Source organism: Toxorhynchites rutilus, chromosome 2, assembly GCF_029784135.1.
Source record: "Toxorhynchites rutilus septentrionalis strain SRP chromosome 2, ASM2978413v1, whole genome shotgun sequence".
In the NCBI taxonomy this organism is placed as follows: domain Eukaryota; kingdom Metazoa; phylum Arthropoda; class Insecta; order Diptera; family Culicidae; genus Toxorhynchites; species Toxorhynchites rutilus.
Genome location: NC_073745.1, coordinates 226832751 through 226853423, shown reverse-complemented (window position 1 = coordinate 226853423; position 20673 = coordinate 226832751). Strand labels below are relative to the sequence as shown.

Here is a 20673-nt window from a genome sequence, read left to right as displayed (position 1 = left end):
GGCAAGATAGAGAATATGGCTCCATCTAGGGCACTGTGGGCATATAAATTTCATCTACACTTGTTTGTTCCCTTCCAACCGATACCGAGTTAGTCTGGAAATATTTCAAAAAGTTTGAATCAATTGGTATGTAAGTTTTTTTTATTCGCAATATTAGTGGCATTCTATCAATACTCTCCAAAGTGGTGACAAATTAATCAATATTCTCTTCGGAATTTCCTCCTCTACTGCACACTTTACGCCAAATCCTCACAACATTCTCAGTTATTATAAACCAAAATGGTTTCAACCGAAGTCGCTGGTAAACCTTCGCCTTTTTCCTCTCGCGAATCGCTTCTGCCGTGGTCGGTTCGAACAGTTTCTCAAACACTCCCAAAATATCCAACATGAATGAACCCTCCATAAGAAAGATTCCCGCTGCCACCATTGAGAAAATACTCTCCTGACGGCTATGGATAAAGAAGAGATGGTTCCGTTCCTGTCTTTGGGTGAAATACCGCATATGGATGTCATGTTCAACGTAGAACATCGCAATGAATCCACAACCTATGAACGCCACGAATCCGGAAAGTGACACAACCGCTTCGATGATGTAATTTATCTTGCGAAGTCCCCGTAACATACACAAACTTGAAAATATCGTCACCAGTGCGTATCCTGCATACACCCCACAGAAAAGCACTTCGTGAAATTGTGGTTCCGTGTCGTCGATGAATCCCAAGATGTGTGTCGCAACGCAAACTATGCAGCAGATCTACCATTGGAAGTAATGGACAATTTTGTTTGAGCTCTTTACTGGGCAAAAATATTGGCAATATTTTACGAACTTACTGCCTGCAAAAACTTCATTGACAATATGGCTTGTTTTTCATTTTTACGATCTTCATCGGTGAAAATATCAGATTCTTGATCATCCATCGTTTCGTTTTCGATGTCGATGTCATCAGTGTCATTCGAATTACAGAAAAATATCGGTGCTGACTTGATGCTTATTTCGTACCTGATTACTCCGATTACACGCGAACGCTCTTATCCGAATTTTGTTGAACCATTTATTCAGTTCGAAATGAATGTATTGAACTTTTTCGGGATATCCGAAAAATACGTGCCGCCACAGATGATAAACAAATCGTGTCGGTCGTAGCTGGGAGACATTGGTAGGGTTGACGGTCTTCGGTACAATGTTTAGCTTCAGCATCTCCTTCAGTGATCTCTTGGCATCATGGACCAAGGCCAGTTCCGACCAAAAAACCAAATTCTTCTTCAGGTGGCACTTCTTGATAAAAGCGGAAACATCCAGCAGCCACTTCGTATTGTATATCAGCATCTTGGATATTTTCGCTGATCGTCTGCTACACCCAAACTAGCGTTGACAGAAAAAATGTCATCCTTGGCAGACAACACACCTTTTATTGTGTTAAAGCGTCAAATGCACAAAAAAGCACCCTTTTTTTTAAGAGTGTTAAAATGTTTGTATGTATGGAGCAGAGTTTTCATTCTCTCAGACTGAATGTCAGCTCGGAATTTTACCCAAAAAATCCCTAACGATGCCAAGCAGAGGTTAAACCAAGACCGGCTGGGTTGAAAGACTGTTCCACAAAACCATTGGTGCTGTTATACCAATGCACGAGAATATTAAACCACATTATAAACTGAAGTTGTACTTTCTTTTACTCTCAGAATATACCTTCCGTTAAAGTATCTAACGTAGAACCTTCGATATGTGCTTATTCTGCTCTCTAATGATGTACCAGTATGAGTGGAAAGCGCTTTAAATGATACTTTCAAGCTTACTCAATGAGAATGTCAAGCTGTGCTAAATATTTATTTTGGCTGTAGCATTAACAACATCTACCCTAGTCGTTTTTCTAGAAGAAAAACAAATAGTTCTAAATTTATTTAATGTAGTTGGGTTTAATAAACTTGGTAGCGTTTTCCGATAGCATGTATTTTCAAACTCCAGTTGTCGATTTGATTTCGTTGTGTGAGGACGTGCTTTCGAATCCTGAATCACATTGTTTTCAACCTTAAGCGTATCATCGGCTGTTTTTCTCCTAATCTTCTCTAAGAAAAGTGTTAAAATGGATGACGAACTCGTAAAAAATACTCTGGCTTTCCGGTTTCCTATGGGAGCGCTAGCACCATCATTGGTGGAAGTGGCGAGTTTTGTGAAAGATCTGGATGCAATTGAAACAACATACAATATATCGGAAGCTAGATGTGTTTATGTGAAGTTTGAATTGCATAATGCGATGCAAGATTCTCTGGCCCAAAACTCCGAAATGACCGTTGCATCAAGTATAACTAGATATGTGCACATATTTGATTTGCCGCCGGAGATTCCAGACTCTGAAATTTCTACTGCGCTGAGTAAGTGCGGAATTGTGAAGCGAATGGTTAGAGAAAAATTTCCAGCCGATCTGGGTTTGAATATGTTCAACGGTGTACAAGGAGTGTACTTAGAATTCAAAAGAAAGGTTCCGTAATAGGAAGGGGAGAGTCTATTACGAAGGACTAAAGCAGAAATGCTTCCGATGTAAGGAGGAAGGTCGTATGAAGGTCAATTGTCCACATAAAGGTAACAAAACCATTGCACCGCGTTTGGGAAACAGTACGATAGATCAACTGGGAAGTAGAAGTTCTGACACGCTGCCACAAGAGAATGTCGAGAGACGAGAAATAGAACATCCATCGGAACCGCTTGATTTCTCAAGCTTTCGGCAGTGATCAGTGGTTCTATGCCGCAGAACACCAAAGGGAAAATGGACAAGCTTGTGTCCGATCGTAACAAAACTGTCTGATTACATTTAACGGCTGAGGGTGGTGAACAAAGAAATATCGACGAAGAGGGTGCTGGAAAATAGCTGAAGCTGTATCAAACAGACAGTTGGCGCACTTTGAGGTTATGTTGTCTTTCACATGGTTCGAATCACGTGTTTGGTGTTTATACAAATGGTATGAGTTACGAGTGAAGAGATCTCTCTTCAGAGGAAGAGTTAACCCACCCTAACAAGTCCTCCTCAAGAAAATTTCGGACCTTTCCGCTTCACTCCCCCAATCTCCCGCTTCCGCTCCCACTCAACCCTCGATCTTACCTCCCAACCCTGCTGTTCCCGCCTCCGCTCCACCGTCGACCTCTTCCTCAGTTGATTACCAGTCTCCTTCAGTTGTTTCCTCTCCCCGTGTCAAGGTCTATCCAGAAGATGCACCTGGAGCTAGCCCGTGGGTTATTTTCTTCTGGCCCAAACCAAACGAAAAATCTATCAATGTCATTCAGGTTTTGAAAGATCCGGCAAGATATTACTCCTCCGTGGTCGGAATCTCCAAGATTAGACCGAACAAACTGCGTGTTGTCGTGGCTGATCGGCAACACTCAAACGATATTGTGATCGACCAGAAAAGATTCACCCTAGAATATCGTGTTCACGTGCCATCCCATGACGTAGAAATCTCGGAGGTGGTTACTGAAACGGGTCTGACGTGTGAAATGATAAAAGAAGGAGTTGGTAGATTTGAAAAACTCCCTTTGGTGAGTGTTAACATCTTGGACTGCCGCCAACTAGGGAAAGTCTCCCAAGAAGGAGGAAAAACTAAATTTACGCCGTAATTTCGAGTAACTTTTGCTGGTTCTGCTCTCCCTAACTACGTTATGATCAACAAATTGAGGCTGCCAGTGCGACTCTTCGTGCTAGTCATCAATTTCAGAGATGGTATATCTTCATTGGAGGAATATAACTTCCTTTCTCGTTTGATCTATGACAGTGCGGTTCGCGCTCAAATGAAACCCATCTCAGGTTCCACTACTCGTCGAAGGCCTCCCAATCCATGGTGGGATAGCTAGTGTTCCAAGCTTTATTGAGATAAATCAAATGCATTTAAGGCTTTTCGGAAACGTGGAGCTATTGATAATATTTAGCCCTTGAAAATCAATTTGAAAACTTGATCAAAGGGAAAAAACGTGCTTATTGGCGAAATTTCGTGGAAGTTTTGTCACGAGGATAGCCAGTGTTCCAAGCTTTATTTAGATAAATCAAATGCATTTAAAGCTTTTCGGAAACGTGGAGCCATTGATAATATTTAGCCCTTGAAAATCAATTTCAAAACTTGATCAAAGAGGAAAAACGTGCTTATTGGCGAAATTTCGTGGGAGTTTTGTCACAAGGAACGTCAATGAAGAAATTATGGAGAGTAGCTCGAAACATGAGAAATTGCTCTTCAACGAATGAAAGCGTTTCATTCCAGGTGATTGGAGACTAGCACGAGTTATAGCTTTTCAAAAACCCGGAAAGCCCGCGTCCGGTGTACATGAACTTATGAAAATCGATTTTTTTTGTTCAATCCCAAATGACTTAAAAATGCATGAAACGACCAGATCTGATATCATCTCGAGAAAAAAAATTTGGCCCAAAATCGACTTTCTGAGATTTAGCCTGAGCAGCAATGAAGATGAAGGAATGAAGGAAAAAAATATCATCGAATTTAAAAAAAAATCAACAATCCAACCCTTAACAAATGCAAGGGTGTGACCACCTCGGACGAACAACCAATACACATATTTCTGTAGCGCTGCAGCGAAATAAGTGTATACTGACTGGCTCAAGCATCACATAAGGGTGGAGCTTACGACCCAATGTTTCGCTTGAATCAGATTGTATTCCGCTGTTACACTGGTTGTATATGCACAGAAATATTTCCTTTCGATTATACAAACATCTTTACGATATAGTACGAATTGCTCGAGCTAGAAGCAACTGAAATTTTTCATTTTTTCCTACATGCTCAGTGTTTAGATTTCCATTTAACCCCGGCCAACGCCGCCCCCACCATCTCTCCATATATTCACTTTAAACATAGTCCTACCTCAAAAATATCATGAATTCCATACAAATTCCGAGGGCTATTCAATTAATGATACTGGGACATAGACAGATGAGTAGCCAAAAATTAACATAAAGACAACCGGACACAAGAAAATGCAACCATTTCTTATGAGTTAAAATTCTAAAAATTTTACTGGATTGCATTGGAAATGTATAGAATAACAGTTGGTATTTGTTGTCAGGATAAGTACATTATAAGTACACATCAGTTACTCTTAAACTATTTTAAGCAAGAGACCTCTTTTCCAGAATAAAGTGATACATTCGACCAATCTCCTTAAAAAATTCTCTTATTCATACAAAATACACATTCAAAAACTTAAAAAAAACAAAAACTTAGACATAAAATTCAGTAAATATCATGTGTAAATAATAATTATTAATACAAATTACTGCTATAATACTTTCTACTAAAGAATTAGACATTCTTATAACAAGTTGGTTCACGTAACACAACTTATACAGTATCTTGTCGATCCCTGGGAAACCACTTGAGAATTCCTGGTGGCGTCACCGGAACAAGCACATCGCGACTCGATATTGCTCACTCGCAATAGAAATCAAGAACTATCCGCTCGTTAATTTACTGGACTGTTAAACTATCCCAAATCCACGGTGTATAATCCCGTTGATAATCCGAAGTTATGGTCAATTATGAAACATTTGTTGACTGTGTAACCAAAACTAAAGAAGAAGAATTAAGCTGCCAAGTAATGCTTACCGCATTATTTTTCTTACGATTTCCGCGTCTGAATATATTTTGACATAGGACTCTGTCTTTGATTTCTATATAAGGGGGTCACCCTACGAAAAATGTAACGATTCATAAGAGTTTTTAAACGCATATTACTCAAAATCGTTATTGCGACATATGTCGTGTTATATACCATTAGACAGGAAATTTATCTAGCATTTTTTTTTTGCTTGAAACAGGAACATAAAATATAGTAAAAAAGTTAAACTATTTGACGATTGAAATGAGTATGTTTTTTGGATTGCACTAACACTTCGCTTTCCTCCCCGACGCAACGAGCAATTTTGTTGCCTACATACTGGCTCACATTGCGAGCAGGGTTACCATATCTACAGAATAATCTGCATTTATACAGATTTTTCAGACTTTTTGAAGCCAACAATCTGTAGATACAGATTAAAGACTTTTTTGGATTTCATACAGATTTACAGATTTTTCAAAATAACGAACCAATACTAGTTATGGCTTGATCTCAATAATATTTTTTCCCAACTCACCAATTTTATTCATACAGCTTTCGAATCAGTCTGGATGAGAGTCATTTTGGCATTCATATGTAGCGTGTAGTACTGCTTTCACATGGTCAATCTAAGACTAAAAGATGCAAAAGTCTGCGTAAGTAAAAATATAGTAATATTATAATATATAATATATAATAGTAAAAATAATAGTAAAAAAGTTATTAAATAATAAAAGTTTTATATAATATATATATATATAAAAAAAAAAAAAAAAATATATATATATATATATATATATATATATATATATATGAATAGCCCTTATAATTTCCAACAAGTCGTCCATACATCGGAAAATGGGCACTTTTACAGAGAAAACAACAATGTGTTTTATGTGTTCTTGACATGTTTCTAAATAAAGAAAAGTTAGCAGAGCATTTAAAATGCGATAATTTGTACATAAAAATGTAACGAATTGAACATTAATAGTATTTTTTCAAAGAAAAACATGAAAAAATTCTTGTTAGAAAAACTTTTTCCATGTAAAAGTGCCCATCGTCCGATGTATGGAAAACTTGTTGGAAATTTGAAGGACTATTTATATCTATTTTTTCAGAATTTTAAAAGCATGTTTTTTGAGAAAAATGGTTTCTAATTTTCAAAATATTTTTTTTTCAATTGAATTTTTGCTCAAAAAGTTCTTTGATAATTTTTAATGAAAACCAAAATAATTTCCTACATTCCATTCTTTGACTAAAATTTTGTAGGTCAGATAGATTTTTTTGTGGGTTTTTTTTAATTTTGAGTTTTTAATTTTTTCCAAAAATCTTCATTTACAAACTATAAGATCTACAAAAAGTTGGTCAGAGAATAAAAAGTAGGAGATTACTTAGGTTTTCACTAAAAAATATCAAACAAAGTTTTAAAAAAAAAATTATTAAAAATAAAATATTTTGAAAATTAAAATTTATTTTTCTCAAAAACATTTGTTTCTAAAAATCTGAAAAAAATGATATAAATAGCCCATTTGAATTTACAACAAGTCACCCATACATCGGAAAAAGAGTACATTTACATGGAAAAAGTTTTTCGAACAACAACTTTTTTTTTTTTTTTTAAATACTATTAATGTTTAATTCGTAACATTTTTATGTATAAATTATCGTAATTTGCACGCTCTGCTAACTTTTCTCTATTTAGAAACATGTCGAAAATATGTCAAACGTGAGAATTTGCAAACAAAAATGTTACGAGAAAAACATTATTTTTTAAGAAGTCTTCATGCAAAAATGACTTATATTCTAAAAACTAACGGGTGTTAAATAAAAAAATAGATTTTTTTCAATCACATATAAAATTTTTTTGTTATTTTTTTTAATCGATTTCAGTATTTTTTATTAATAACATAATGTATTTTCTTCAGAAAAATGTCAGTTAATGTTTGAGTAAGGGCCGTGGTCTGCTGTTCGACGCAACTTTGTCGCGATGCTCTCACAAGAACGTTGTAAGGCACTTACGTCCATTTTCCGGATACAATTCCGGATTCTTGTAGTCAGTTGCTTCGTGTCCTTGGCCCTCCAATTGTTTTTATACACTAGGGCACTGAGTGAGCCAAAGAAATTCTCTATTGGGCGGCACTGGGGCAAGTTTGTTGGGTTACGATCTTTCGGCACGAACGGTATCTTTTTCTCCTCAAGATACGCCATCGTCTTCTTGGCGTAATGGGAAGACGCCTTGTCCGGCCAGAAGACGTACTTCCCATCCGCGTGATGCTCGTTCAGGATTTTATCGAGGCACTCTTCTCGATAGATTTGTTGGTTGATTGCCAGACCGCTCGGCTTAAACCAATGCTTTGAAATGCCTCGGTTGGAAATGGCGATGTACAACATAACCTTTTTTTTCAAACTTGTGCTTGAACTTGTATTTCACTTCAGGCGGTGTGGATGACTTGTCGCTGGAGTAGTAATTATCATTTCCTGGAATATGCGTTTTGGACAGCGGAAAATAGCTTTCGTCGTCCAGAACGAAAGACGTCTCGCGGTATTTTTTGGTCATCCACCGACACTGTGATTTAACCGTCTCAATCTGCACCTCCGTGTACTCCGGCGACCTCGTCTTCTTCCTGCAGACGATTCCTTCCATCTTGAGGGTCCGATAGATCAATACGTGGGAGCAGCCATATTTCCGACCGGCGTCACGCAGGCTGGTTGCGTCCTTGTTGTCAAACAGCTTCTTTAACGATGTCTTTCTCTGCTTCGTCATTATCGTCACCGGACGACCACTTCCGACCTTCCGCTCTACGTTCAGGGAACTCAGGATACGATATACCGTACTGACAGGTACATTTTCTACCTTAAAATGTGCCACCGTGAACTTTTTTTCTTGCTGGAAATGCGTTTCGTAGAACCGTACAACGTTCTTGTGAGAGCATCGCGACAAAGTTGCGTCGAACAGCAGACCACGGCCCTTACTCAAACATTCACTGACATTTTTTTGAAGAAAATACATTATGTTATTAATAAAAAATACTGAAATCGATGAAAAAAAAATTTTTTTTTATATGTGATTGAAAAAATTCTCATTTTTTATTTAACACCCGTTATAACAGATAGAAAGTTGACATCTTCGAGTTCATATTTTAATAAGATCTAAAATTTTGTGAAATACACTATATCGCTGTCTTGACTTTAATAAAAATTAGGATTAGTTGTATTTCTTTCAAAGAAAACATAAAAAAGTTGTTGTTAGAAAAACGTTTTCTCTGTAAAAGTGCCAATCTTCCGAGGTATGGACAACTTGTTGAAAATTTTAAGGGCTATTCAAAAATATATTTTTGGGAATTTAATTTTTAAAATAACTTTTTTTTCAGCGAAATTTTTTTCCAGAAAATTAGTGGTATTTTTTGTTAAAATTTCAACAATTCCCTACATTTCATCCTTTGGCATGAATTTTGTAGGTATCATAGTTTTTTATTCCTTTGCGGGTAATTCGTCCCCTTGCTATAAATAGTAGAATAAGTTGAAATGTAAATACACTATAGATATACGAATAGATTTATAAATTGAGTGTTCATCAACATTGTTACAATTTCCTTATATCCCATCCTTCTCCTAAAAATATGTCACCCTCCTAAACTCGAGTACACCGCGAGTAATCGGTTTTCCACCTTACTAACCATAGATGTAAGAAAATTGTTTATATATATATATAGTTTTAAAATTATATTTGAGAATTCGGCTCCTTTAAACTTAAGTAACTGAGCCTGTAAAAATAAACGAATAATAAAAAAAAATAGTTTTTTATGTTATACAATTTTGTAAAAAATAAAGAAAAACATTTTGGCTTTTTCCAAAAAGTAGTCTAATTATTTTTCGAATATTTCAAGTATGCAAAGTTGCTTAAATAACCCATGTCTTTACACCCACAACGCTCCACTGATATCTGAGATGGTGCTGCCAACGGCCAGTCAAGTTGGCATGAAATTCGTCAATTAGGACATAAAACATGTCATCTGGTCGTGCGAGAAACGTCTTTTCACAAGGTCGAATTGAGAAAACTTCCTTCGGACTTCGAAAGGAAGCAATTCAATGTACCAGTCAGAAATGGGTTGGTAACATGTCATGTCTCTAATCTATCTTTCTCTAAAAGCTATATATCTTCATGTTTGCCTCGGTTGTCTCAATGTTCTTATATACTCTCCCATTCCGGAAGAAAATATATCATCCTACTAACATCGAGTCTTCCGACAGTAATCGGTTTTCCATCCTATTCCCCACAAAATTAAGCAAAAATGTAAAGGCAATCGACTCCTTAAAACTTATGTAACTGAAACCTATAAAAATTAATGAATTTGGAAAAAATGATATTTGCTGTTTATTTGTTTCGAAACTCGATATGGCGAAGTCCGAAACACTTGAACAACAATTGTGCTCAAAAATGTTATGCACGACTACATGACGAAATTAAAGGTTAGACTGTGAGACAAATCGGGACTATCAGTTGAAAAGAAAATTCACTGATACACTCATTAATCGTTCTAAAATCACCATCGCCTTTTCCTGGCATGTCTAAGATTAAATGAAGGGCATGTGAAAACGTGTCCGGAAAATAGTAAAGTTGCTATTTTAGTTTGGATTGAATCTAGGGCGAGTGTCAATCTAATTGTAATCCTCCTAAACTGCACGAGATTAGAATTAGGTTGGCACTCGCCTTAGATTCAATCCAAACTCAAATTGAAACTATGCTGTTTTCCGGACACATTTTCACGTTGAACGTATACTCATTTAAAATTAAATTTCTCTACAAAAAATCTGATCAATAGTATTCACTCACAGCATATATCTCTATTTACACAAGGAATTAGAAGGAACGTTCTCAGTCCTAAAATTAGGACACGCACAGGCAGCAAAAAAAGAACGATAAAATTGTAATCAAATAAAATTTCAACTGAGATGTTACACCGAGGGAAACATTAGAATTGTATTTTTATTTCCCATTTCACCAGTCTGCGCAATAAATACATCACTATTCCTCCCAAAAAAAATAGCTATTTGCTACAAAGGCGGCAAACACCACCAGAGCCACACCAACCTTTTCATTTGCGTATTCACCACAATACAGCAAAACAGTCATGCTGCTTTTTATTGAAATTATCGTAATTTAAATTTACATTACCTTGATTCCAGATATGACCGTCTGGGGACAACACGGGCAACCCAAACAATTCGGGCCAACCAGAACGAGGAACGTTTTTACGATTCTCGAAAAAGGTAGGCTTTTATTTCGGTCGATCGAAAAAAAAAGTGCACGAAACAAAACAAAAACCCCAACAGCAACAAAGAGAAAGCCAACCACCGATACTTGAATGGGCTATATAGTGCAAAAGGAATCGAAACGAAAGCTATTGGAATGGGTGAACTATAATGATTTCAGAATGTGATATCGATGCTGAAAGGCACAGGATATCCGAGGGGGCACGCTATAAATGGAATGCAAAGTGGACGACACCTCCTTAATTGTACAAACCGTTCTACGCGACCGAAGCACACATTTCTTGTCCCAGAGAAGCAATGTATAGTACACCAATTGTAAAAAGAAAGTACATTGAGAAAGAAACAGATCTATGGACATATTGCACTTCAAGATACGCCGGTGTGTTATATAATTTATCGTCAAGCAAACATCTTTACAGACCAGCTGGTGTTATATTTATGGTTATTTAATATCAAATGATCCACGTCGAACTGGGAAACACACTGCTGCTCTTGAAATTAATTGCCACTCTTGGATCAATGGAAGGCTCGATTATTTATTCAAGCTTAAAGGCTTTTACAATGTTTAAATAAATCATTATCCGAGTATCTGTAAATTGCCAATACATAGGGAAACCGTCACACTTTACACCGGAGAACGATGACCCTCCAGCGACCGTAACTGGCGTAGTCTCGCTTTGTCCTGAAATGATGGGAAATTTCCCCCAAAAAGTGCGGCTTCAAAGCTCTATCGATTCGTACCACACTAACACAGAGTATCAGCTTTAAGATGGCACCAGAACAGCAACCAACGACGAGAGCGAGAGAAAAGATATGATCAATTTTATCATTTTCTGGATTTGACGAGAAATTTAACTTCAATCGTTGGCTTGTCTAATGATACTGGGAAAAGTCCAGCAAACAGCGAACGGTGACGTCACTCGTCTGTTGCCTCATCACACAAAAAACACGAAGCACAACGTCGTAAAGACACTCACGAAATAGTAGCCGTGACGGGGATCATGCGCAGAAGCCATCGTGTCCGCCTGTCTTTACGGTGTATGCATCTCTGAGAGTTATTTGGGAACTAGGGAGGGGGTGTGTCACAATTTTTCGTGAATTGAGCGACGCATCCCTCACGAAACACTCTTTTTCCCCTTTGTTACAACGTTACGAGAACAGTTCGACCCTTGCGCGGATCTCGAATAGATACATGCTCTGTTTTGAACACTCAAACTTTTCAATCGTGATTCAGATGTTAGGTCGTCTCCCCATTCACTTTCAACCATAAATCAGTACGCCGGCAGTTTTTCCTTTTTTTATATTCATTCAAGGTATCACACAATCGTATCTCTTTTTACGAACGTAATTTTGAATGGATAACAAATGTTTCAAAGAGGTATACACATTCAAACTGGCAACATTCTATGACATGTGCACAATTTTGACAGCTGCTACTTGTTCTGTTTAATTTGCCATTTCACAAAGAATAGACTGACACTCCAATAACGCTTTGTGTATAATTTGTTTGCACAAAGCATTGTTCATTTTGCTCTTTATGTCCTCCGTTCATTTCACGGTTGACATAATCGTTCATCAGAAGAATCGATCTTAGATCGATTTTCAAAAGATTATTCTTTTCCATTTTGGTTTCCGATTTTTTGGATCGATTCATTGTAACCGAAAAAAATGTGAAGATCGAGCTTTTCCCTTCGTTTTTTTCGATTTTAGAGTTTTTACTTCCAGTGCTCATCGATTTTAATCTCACCGTCTGACAAATTTTAAAAACATAATGTCAACACTTGGGTAGCTTTTAAGGATGTCAAATTAGTGATAGTGAATATGATTGGGCGATCTTGGATCGATATTTAGAAGATCGATCTTTGCCTCTCCGATTTCCAATTGTTCGGATCGATTCGTTCTACTCCAAAAAAAGAAAAAACGAAAATCGACCTTTTCTTTTTGTTTTTTTTGCTCGTAGAAAAAAAATTGTAAATTTGCTTTCCAGTGAACATTGATTTTAATCCCACCAAAAACCTTGACAAAATGGTTATTGAGGTAAAATGGTTATTGATTTTCTTCCTCCTTCGTTGGAAAAAATGCTGCTGCATCTTTTTTGTGAATGAGTAGCGTTCTAATAAAGTTCCTTCAATATAAAATTTCGGAAAAATCATCTTCTAAATGTGTTTTTTTTTTATTCCGTACATGGGTTCATGAAACCCAAATACAGGTCGGACTCGATTATATACAGATTCGATTATATTGGGTTGGGGAAAAAGAAATGTCGTATATTGTCAATACATTGCAACACTTAAACATATCTTGTGTTGTACTTATCGCATCGGGTCATACTATACGGCTATTTAAAGACGACAATCTGTGCTACAAGTGTCGTTTTGGCAGTGTTGTGATTGTCCTTTTTAGTCTCAAGTTATAGCGCGTCAAAGATGGAGTCCACCAAGCAAGAAATTTGCCATATTTTACGTTTTTACTACCTGCAACGAAGGCGAAGGCCGAAAAAAATCGTGTAGTTTATGGACCCGATACTGTAAGGATTCGCACAGCACAGCGTTGGTTTGATCGATTTCGTTCTGGTGTAGTGGCTGTCGAAGATACACCCCGTACTGGTAGGCCAATCGTCGTGGAAACCGATAAAATCGTTGAAATCATCCAAGTAGACCGGCATGTGAGCACTCGCTCGATTGGTCAGGAACTGGGTATAGACCATAAAACCGTTCGGAACCATTTGCAAAAGATTGGATTCCAAAAAAAGCTGGATGTATGGGTGTCATACAAGTTTTTTTTTATTCAAATCGTTTATTTTTACAGGCTCAGTTACATAAGTTTAAAGGAGCCGAACTCCTTACTGTATTGTTACTAGTATATATACATTTTTCCTTAATTCTAATGTTAATATAATAGGAAACCGGTTACTCGCGGTCGACTCGAGCTTAGAAGGGTGACATATTTTCTTCAGGAAAAGGAGGGAATATGAGGATATGTTGACAATGATCTCACTCACACTCTCAATCACACTCATCACACTCAATTCTTAAACCTATCTTATATCTAATATGTATTTACATTTCATCTTATTCTTAAGAAGGGATCCGATCTCTCACAAAGGAAAAGGAAAAATAAAAACTGAGGGTATAAAGACAATCACACACGAAGATCGATAGCTTTAAGGAATACATATATTTGGGACATGTAATCAAGGTCTAACCGAGCCAACACGTCTCTCACCGGCACCATGGGCTGCTTTCCTCGGGCCCGAAGGGTGTCTTCTAAATTCGATCTGGCGACAAGATACAGCTCGCACGACCACACAACGTGTTCGATGTCGTGGTAACCTTGGCCACAAACACAAAGATTGTTGTCGGCAAGATTAATACGAAAGAGTAGCGCGTCTAACGAACAGTGATTGGACATGAGTCGAGAGAAGGTGCGAATAAAGTCCCGACTCAAGTCCAGACTTTTGAACCATGGTTTGAGGCTAACCTTAGGGATAATCGAATGAAACCACCGACCCAATTCATCTTCGTTCCACTTACGTTGCCAGTTAGCGATGGTATTTTTACGGACTAAAGAATAAAATTCATGGAAGGCGATTTGACGCTGATAAATATCGCCTTCAATTGCACCTACCTTTGCCAATGAGTCAGCCCTCTCATTACCCGGAATTGAGCAATGTGAAGGGACCCAGACAAAGGTAATGACATAACAGCGTCTGGTTAAAGCACTCAAAATTTCTCGTATTCTCTCAAGGAAGTACGGCGAGTGCTTTTCCGGCCTCACTGAACGGATAGCTTCGACAGAGCTAAGACTATCCGTTACAATGTAATAGTGTTCAAAAGGTCGTGAGGCGACGCTTTCCAGCGCCCAGTGTATTGCTGCCAATTCAGCAATATACACTGAGCAAGGATTCTGAAGACTATGGGAGGTGCTAAAAAATTCGTTGAACACTCCAAATCCTGTGGACTCATTCATAGAGGACCCATCAGTAAAGTACATATTATCACAATTGATACGCCCATATTTTGCATTGAAGATCGTAGGAACGATCCCCGATCGATGATAATCTGGAATTCCATGGATTTTATCCTTCATGAACAGATCAAAATGTACAGAGGAATTGATGTAGTCAGGAAAACAAACACGGTTGGGAATATACGAAGAAGGATCAACCTGCATGGCGATGAATTCATGATATGAAGTCATGAATCCAGAATGAAAATTTAGCCCGATCAGCTGCTCAAAATTTCCGATCACCAATGGGTTCATGACCTTACACCGGATGAAGAACCGAAGAGATAATAAATTGAAGCGATCTTTTAGTGGGAGTAGGCCTGCCAAAACCTCGAGACTCATGGTATGCGTTGAGGGCATACATCCCAACGCGATACGGAGACAAAGATACTGAATTCGCTCGAGTTTAATGAGGTGTGTTTTGGCAGCTGATTGAAAACAGAAACTGCCATACTCCATCACTGAGAGAATAGTTGTTCGATACAACATTATAAGATCTTCGGGATGGGCTCCCCACCAGGTGCCGGTAATTATACGGAGAAAGTTTATTCTTTGTTGGCATTTTTTACTCAGATACCTAATATGGGCCCCCCAAGTACATTTGGAGTCGAACCATACCCCAAGATACTTGAATGACATAGCATGAGTGATCGGTTTACCCAAAAGTTGAAGTTTGCTGGTCTATGCTTCCTAGAAAAAACCACCATCTCTGTTTTCTCCGTGGAGAATTCGATCCCTAGCCCAATGGCCCAGGTTGAAAAATTGTTCAAAGTATCTTGTAAGGGTTCTTGCAGGTCGGATTTTTTTGATCCTACGACAGACACTACTCCATCATCTGCAAGTTGTCTTAAGCTGCAATTTTGTGTAAGGCAATTGTCAATGTCGCTTACATAGAAGTTGTACAAAAGGGGGGACACGCGTTGTGTTGGCACCAATTCTTTGAAAGAAATCAGTTATTGATTTTTATAAAACTTATTACTTGGTTGTTATTCCATTATAATCTTTGACCAGACATGAATAATGAACAAAAGTTATGAAATTCATTTTATGATTTGTTTATGGTCGATAATAATAATAACATATTATATTAAAACATATGTGCAAGAAGTAACTGAATAACGAACAATTTAAATCATGCGAAGTGAATCGGATTCGGCTCGAAATGTTTTTGCTTCTCGAAGCTCGAGTCTTTTTTCATTTTAAGATAGTGCCGTTTTTGATAGGAGAGGGATTCCACCAATCAACACGAAACCATTTTAAATTCATACTTTTGATTTGGCAGAAACCTTTCCAACTAGGTACGATGCCATTTCGCGTTACTAGTTTTTTAAATACGATCACGACCATTTTTTGAAAAGGACTTATGCAAAAATGGTATCATTTCGGAAAATAAACTATAACGGATTATTTGATAGAAATGATGTCTTAGGCAAAATTATAGATTACAATTCTGAAAAAATACACACAGAAAAATACTTATTTTTGTCCGAAAAAATTGAAAATAATGTTCAAAACTGGAATATCTCAAGAACTACATTTTTTTAAAATATAATTTTTTGACACAATAAAGTCCATATTATCTCCAACAACTGGTAGAAAACTGATCCTAGACAACTGAAAAATGATTTTTCATGACATTTTGAAATTTGCACGTTACTTCAAATTTCTACCAAAACCAATCTTTTTAACAGTATATATGATAATTAAAATCGTAACGCCACCGTAAACATTTTTGCTGTATAATCAATAAGCATATCAGTGATTATACATATCATTTTGGTAAATCAATATTTTTTAGTATACTACAGTAATTTTCACATTCACACCTTTTGAAAATGTAGTCTTGATTGGAGATGAAGGTAATCGTTGCTTATACAAATCGCCATACTGATCAAACAAGCCGTGATTTTAATATTATGACATCAATGCGATAAGGGTTGTTTCTTTATATAAAATGGAAAACTACAAATTTATTATATTATATGTTTAATTATAAATTTTCATCATCTCTTTGCGACAAAGCAAGCCATTACAAGTTTTTTTTTATCTGTTTTAATATCAGTCACAATTCAGTAAACTCCTGCCAGTACTTAAATTTTAGACGTGATGAATCCTCAATTAACCGAAATTATTTCGCCTCGGCACCTCCGTCAAAGTCCCACTAGAGCCACCGTCAGCAGAATACAACCGCCAAGTCGCAACCCTGGCCAAGCACGACAGCTTCGACCACCTGGTTCTGGTGTTCCTCCAGGGGGACTTGCACCACCTCGTAGCGACATCCGAGCGCCCAGTGGAGCAGCACTCCCATTGAGTCGCAACGCACCTCCGAAAACGCCGTCCCGCTCAAGGTTGGCTCCGCCACTTGCTCAAAGGCAGTTCCTAACTTCTACGCTACAGAAACCATCGTCAAGTACCGAAATCCTGCTGAAAACTCCTCGAAGAATGCTACCCCGACCGGGGGAAGCCAAACTCATACCACTTCCAGGATCATCGAAGCTAGCCGCAATACCAAAACCAACGAGACTTCGACCACCAACCACTGCTCATGTTGCAATCCCCGTTGCTCGAGTGGTGTCTACATCACTGCTGCCTAAACCGGCGTATATTAAAACACCTAAGCTCATCCCAAAATCGGTCCCGCGTGGAGATTCACAGCTAAGAACACCACTTACCCGAACCCGACCCGCTACCACGCCTAGTTCTACTGCGACGATAAAACCTCCCACTTTGCGAACTACACCACCCACTCCACCGAGGCCAGTTCGGAAGCTTCAGTTCGATGAGACCGCCGTCACATACAAGGTCGCTGGACGGGACGTAGAGTTTGTTGACTGGGCCCCGACACCCTCACCGAAGGCCACTACCGCTAAAACGCCAATTCGCAAACCTGTCCAGAGACCTACTCGGGCAGAACCTAAGCAGAAAAAAATATACGAGTTCCCCGAGGAACCCTCAGTGATTGCAACGAAACAGTTTGCGGGAACACTGAGGGCCGATTTGAATCGGCTTCAGCAGGCGACCGCCGAGATGCAGGAGTTGAAAGCTAAGAAAGGTGCAATTCTGGAGAGACTCAAGACAATTTACACCCGAGAAAGTCGCCCTCTGGCAGAAACTGAAACGCTGGACATGCCAGCGTTTCGCGAGAGATATGGTGTAACGCAAAGTCCGAAAATGAGACAACTCCTAGAGGTCACTGCCGAGTGGAATCGAGAGATTCTTGAAAATCGGGAGTTCGAAGAAAAAATAGCACAAGCGGAAGCGATCGCTGCTAGACAAAGAAAAAGTCTACGACCGGAGTTGGGTTGCATAAAGGAATCTCCGGGTGATGTTTCGCCCAACTTTGAAGCAAGACGGGCACAGCGTGAGTTAGCTCGACGCGAGAGAATCGATAATTATAAACAACGTGCAGAGTGCCAGAAAGAATACCGTAGACTACTTGAGGAACGGAAAAAGCACGTTTCTAGTAGAAGACCCTATTCCAGAGAGGAACGCGAGGATATTCGAAGGCAGTATCAAGAAGCACAGGAATTTACGTACATTGCTCCAACCGAGGAAGAATTGGATAAGGCCATAAAAATGGCAGAAATAATGGAACTGACAGAAAAGGGAGTGTCACTGACCGATTCTCCTGAAAAAACTGTTGAATGCTTATTTCCCGAGACAGTTCCCACGACGGAAATAGTCGGTGCCGCTGGTGACGCAATAGTGCCTGAAAACATTCCAGTCGAAGAGATAAACACAATAAACAGCTTGGATCGGGCAACGGCTGAGATAGCACTGAATGCAAGTCTGGTCCCGGCACCAAGTGAAACTGCTGCCAAAGTGGTGCTGGAAAAGAGGTAAGCTTGCCACTTTCCAGTTCATCCTGTTCAAACATAACTGCAAAATATTTATTATAGCATGCAAAAAATAGCGACAAAAGCAATACAAGCAGAGCCCCAAAAGCTGGACAGTTTCTACGACATTGATTTGAAACTCAATCGACCCAAAAAAGAGAATTTCATTCAGTTGCAGGGTTCATCACTTCCGACGTGGTTCCCGGGATATCATGTCATATTTCCCGGCTACCCAGGATTGATACAAACTACAAATTCACCCGGTTCGGTTTTACTTACCGCGTCGAGGAAGTTTCGGCCGTCATCTACAGCGTCGATGTAACTTTGGATGAAGCAAACACATTGCTCGTATGACTTAAATGTGAAAATATATTTTGATAGAACACCATTACTGTCCTGTCCCACAAAAATATTCTATGGAACTCAATTCGTCAATTCGCGGATGGAATTCTTCAGAATAAAACGATTTTTTTGAGGTTGTTTAATGAGACCATCAATCCGATCATAGCTCCTACCCTATCACTAAACATGCGTATCGTCGTTCCTCAATGGAACATTAGCAGCGTTTCCACAAGCGCTGAGCACGCTGGGCTCAAAATTTTTGGATCGTGTTATTTTTGGTAACAAGAGTAAATCTTACCCAAAAAGATCCAGAAACGAAACTTCGAAATCGTTGGGGAAATGTCGGAACCCAACCGAGAGTGAAGTACACGATTTTATCATAGGACTACGCTTTACTGTGCTTGATGGTGCTTGTATAGGGTGTGAAAATATAAATCTCAAACATTGAACATGTAACGAATCCTTGAATGATTTTGAACGCCTATAACTGAATCATTTATAGATAAATGGCAGTATTGTTTGCATCAATCCACTGGAAACATTTCTACACTAAAACTCAGCTCAAGTTACGTTCATTTTGAGGGTACGCATAGCATTTTGTTGTTTTGGTACAGTTTGCAATGAAGAGCTCCTCTAATTTACCCCAAATTTTGATCGAGGCTAGCGAAAACGGTTGAACGTATCAAAATGAAACGTTCAAGTAGTTTATTTATCTATTTGTCGCCAATCTAGGTAGACCAAAACACCCTTAAATCTAATTGAGGGGCTGAGAATGAAAGGGGTGTAAGTGAATTGATCGATTTCTCTACATCGACTCTCTCTCTCCTTCGGTCCTAACTTAGCTGCAAACTCATTCCCAGCTGTATTTGACTATGTGGAAGCTAAGTCAGAACCTCATCTATCGGGTTCTATAGCAAACTCAAATAGGAACGTTTTTGCCGAAGAGAAATCGATCAAGTCACTTATACCCCTTGCATTCTAAGCCCCTCAATTAGATTTAAGGGTGTTTTGGTCTACCTAGATTGGCGACAAATAGATAAATAAACTACTTGAACGTTTCATTTTGATACGTTCAACCGTTTTCGCTAGCCTCGATCAAAATTTGGGGTAAATTAGAGGAGCTCTTCATTGCAAACTGTACCAAAACAACAAAATGCTATGCGTGTGAGAAAGAGAGAAAGACGATGAAGAGAAAATCGAACATGTCACTTACACCCCTTTCATTTTGAGTAGGTGTATAAACACGATCGCAAACATTACTAGAGTCAGTGTACAGAGCTCCAACTTGATTACCATTGCACAATGATCCAGGAGGTGCATTTAAGTGGAAATTTGCAGTTTTTTTTCTATCTCTTGAAATAACCGATATAGTGCTTTTTGCTTTAGGGTCACCATAAAAAACGATTTTTTTGCTTTAAACTTTTATATTGCAAATTTTACATGCAAACTGTCTTCAGAAGACTTTTAGAGCTTACATTTTGCATTTGCAAAACATTTTGCGATGCAAAACTTTGCAAACAATTTCTCAACTCTACTCAAAGTTATTAATTTTTCTTTATAAAAAACTAGCTGACACGGCAAACTTCGTCCCGCCCAAAATTTATTTTTCGTCACATCCAC

The 20673-nt window shown here is 38.3% G+C and overlaps 2 protein-coding genes across 2 annotated transcripts; one reads left to right on the top strand and one right to left on the bottom strand.

Moving 5' to 3' along the window:
* Positions 1–139: 139 nt before the first annotated feature.
* Positions 140–950, bottom strand: LOC129771837 (uncharacterized). Its single transcript, XM_055775911.1, has 2 exons — positions 832–950; positions 140–754 (listed from the first exon to the last, which is right to left on the bottom strand). Exons 1-2 carry the CDS (start codon positions 916–918, stop codon positions 194–196), a joined length of 648 nt encoding a protein of 215 aa, XP_055631886.1. The 5' UTR covers positions 919–950; the 3' UTR covers positions 140–193.
* A 15987-nt stretch (positions 951–16937) lies between these two features.
* On the top strand, positions 16938–19127 carry LOC129770284 (neurofilament heavy polypeptide-like). Its single transcript, XM_055773013.1, has 2 exons — positions 16938–18714; positions 18775–19127. The coding sequence occupies exons 1-2, from the start codon at positions 16982–16984 to the stop codon at positions 19031–19033; spliced, it is 1992 nt and encodes a 663-aa protein (XP_055628988.1). The 5' UTR covers positions 16938–16981; the 3' UTR covers positions 19034–19127.
* The last annotated feature ends 1546 nt before the right edge of the window (positions 19128–20673 follow it).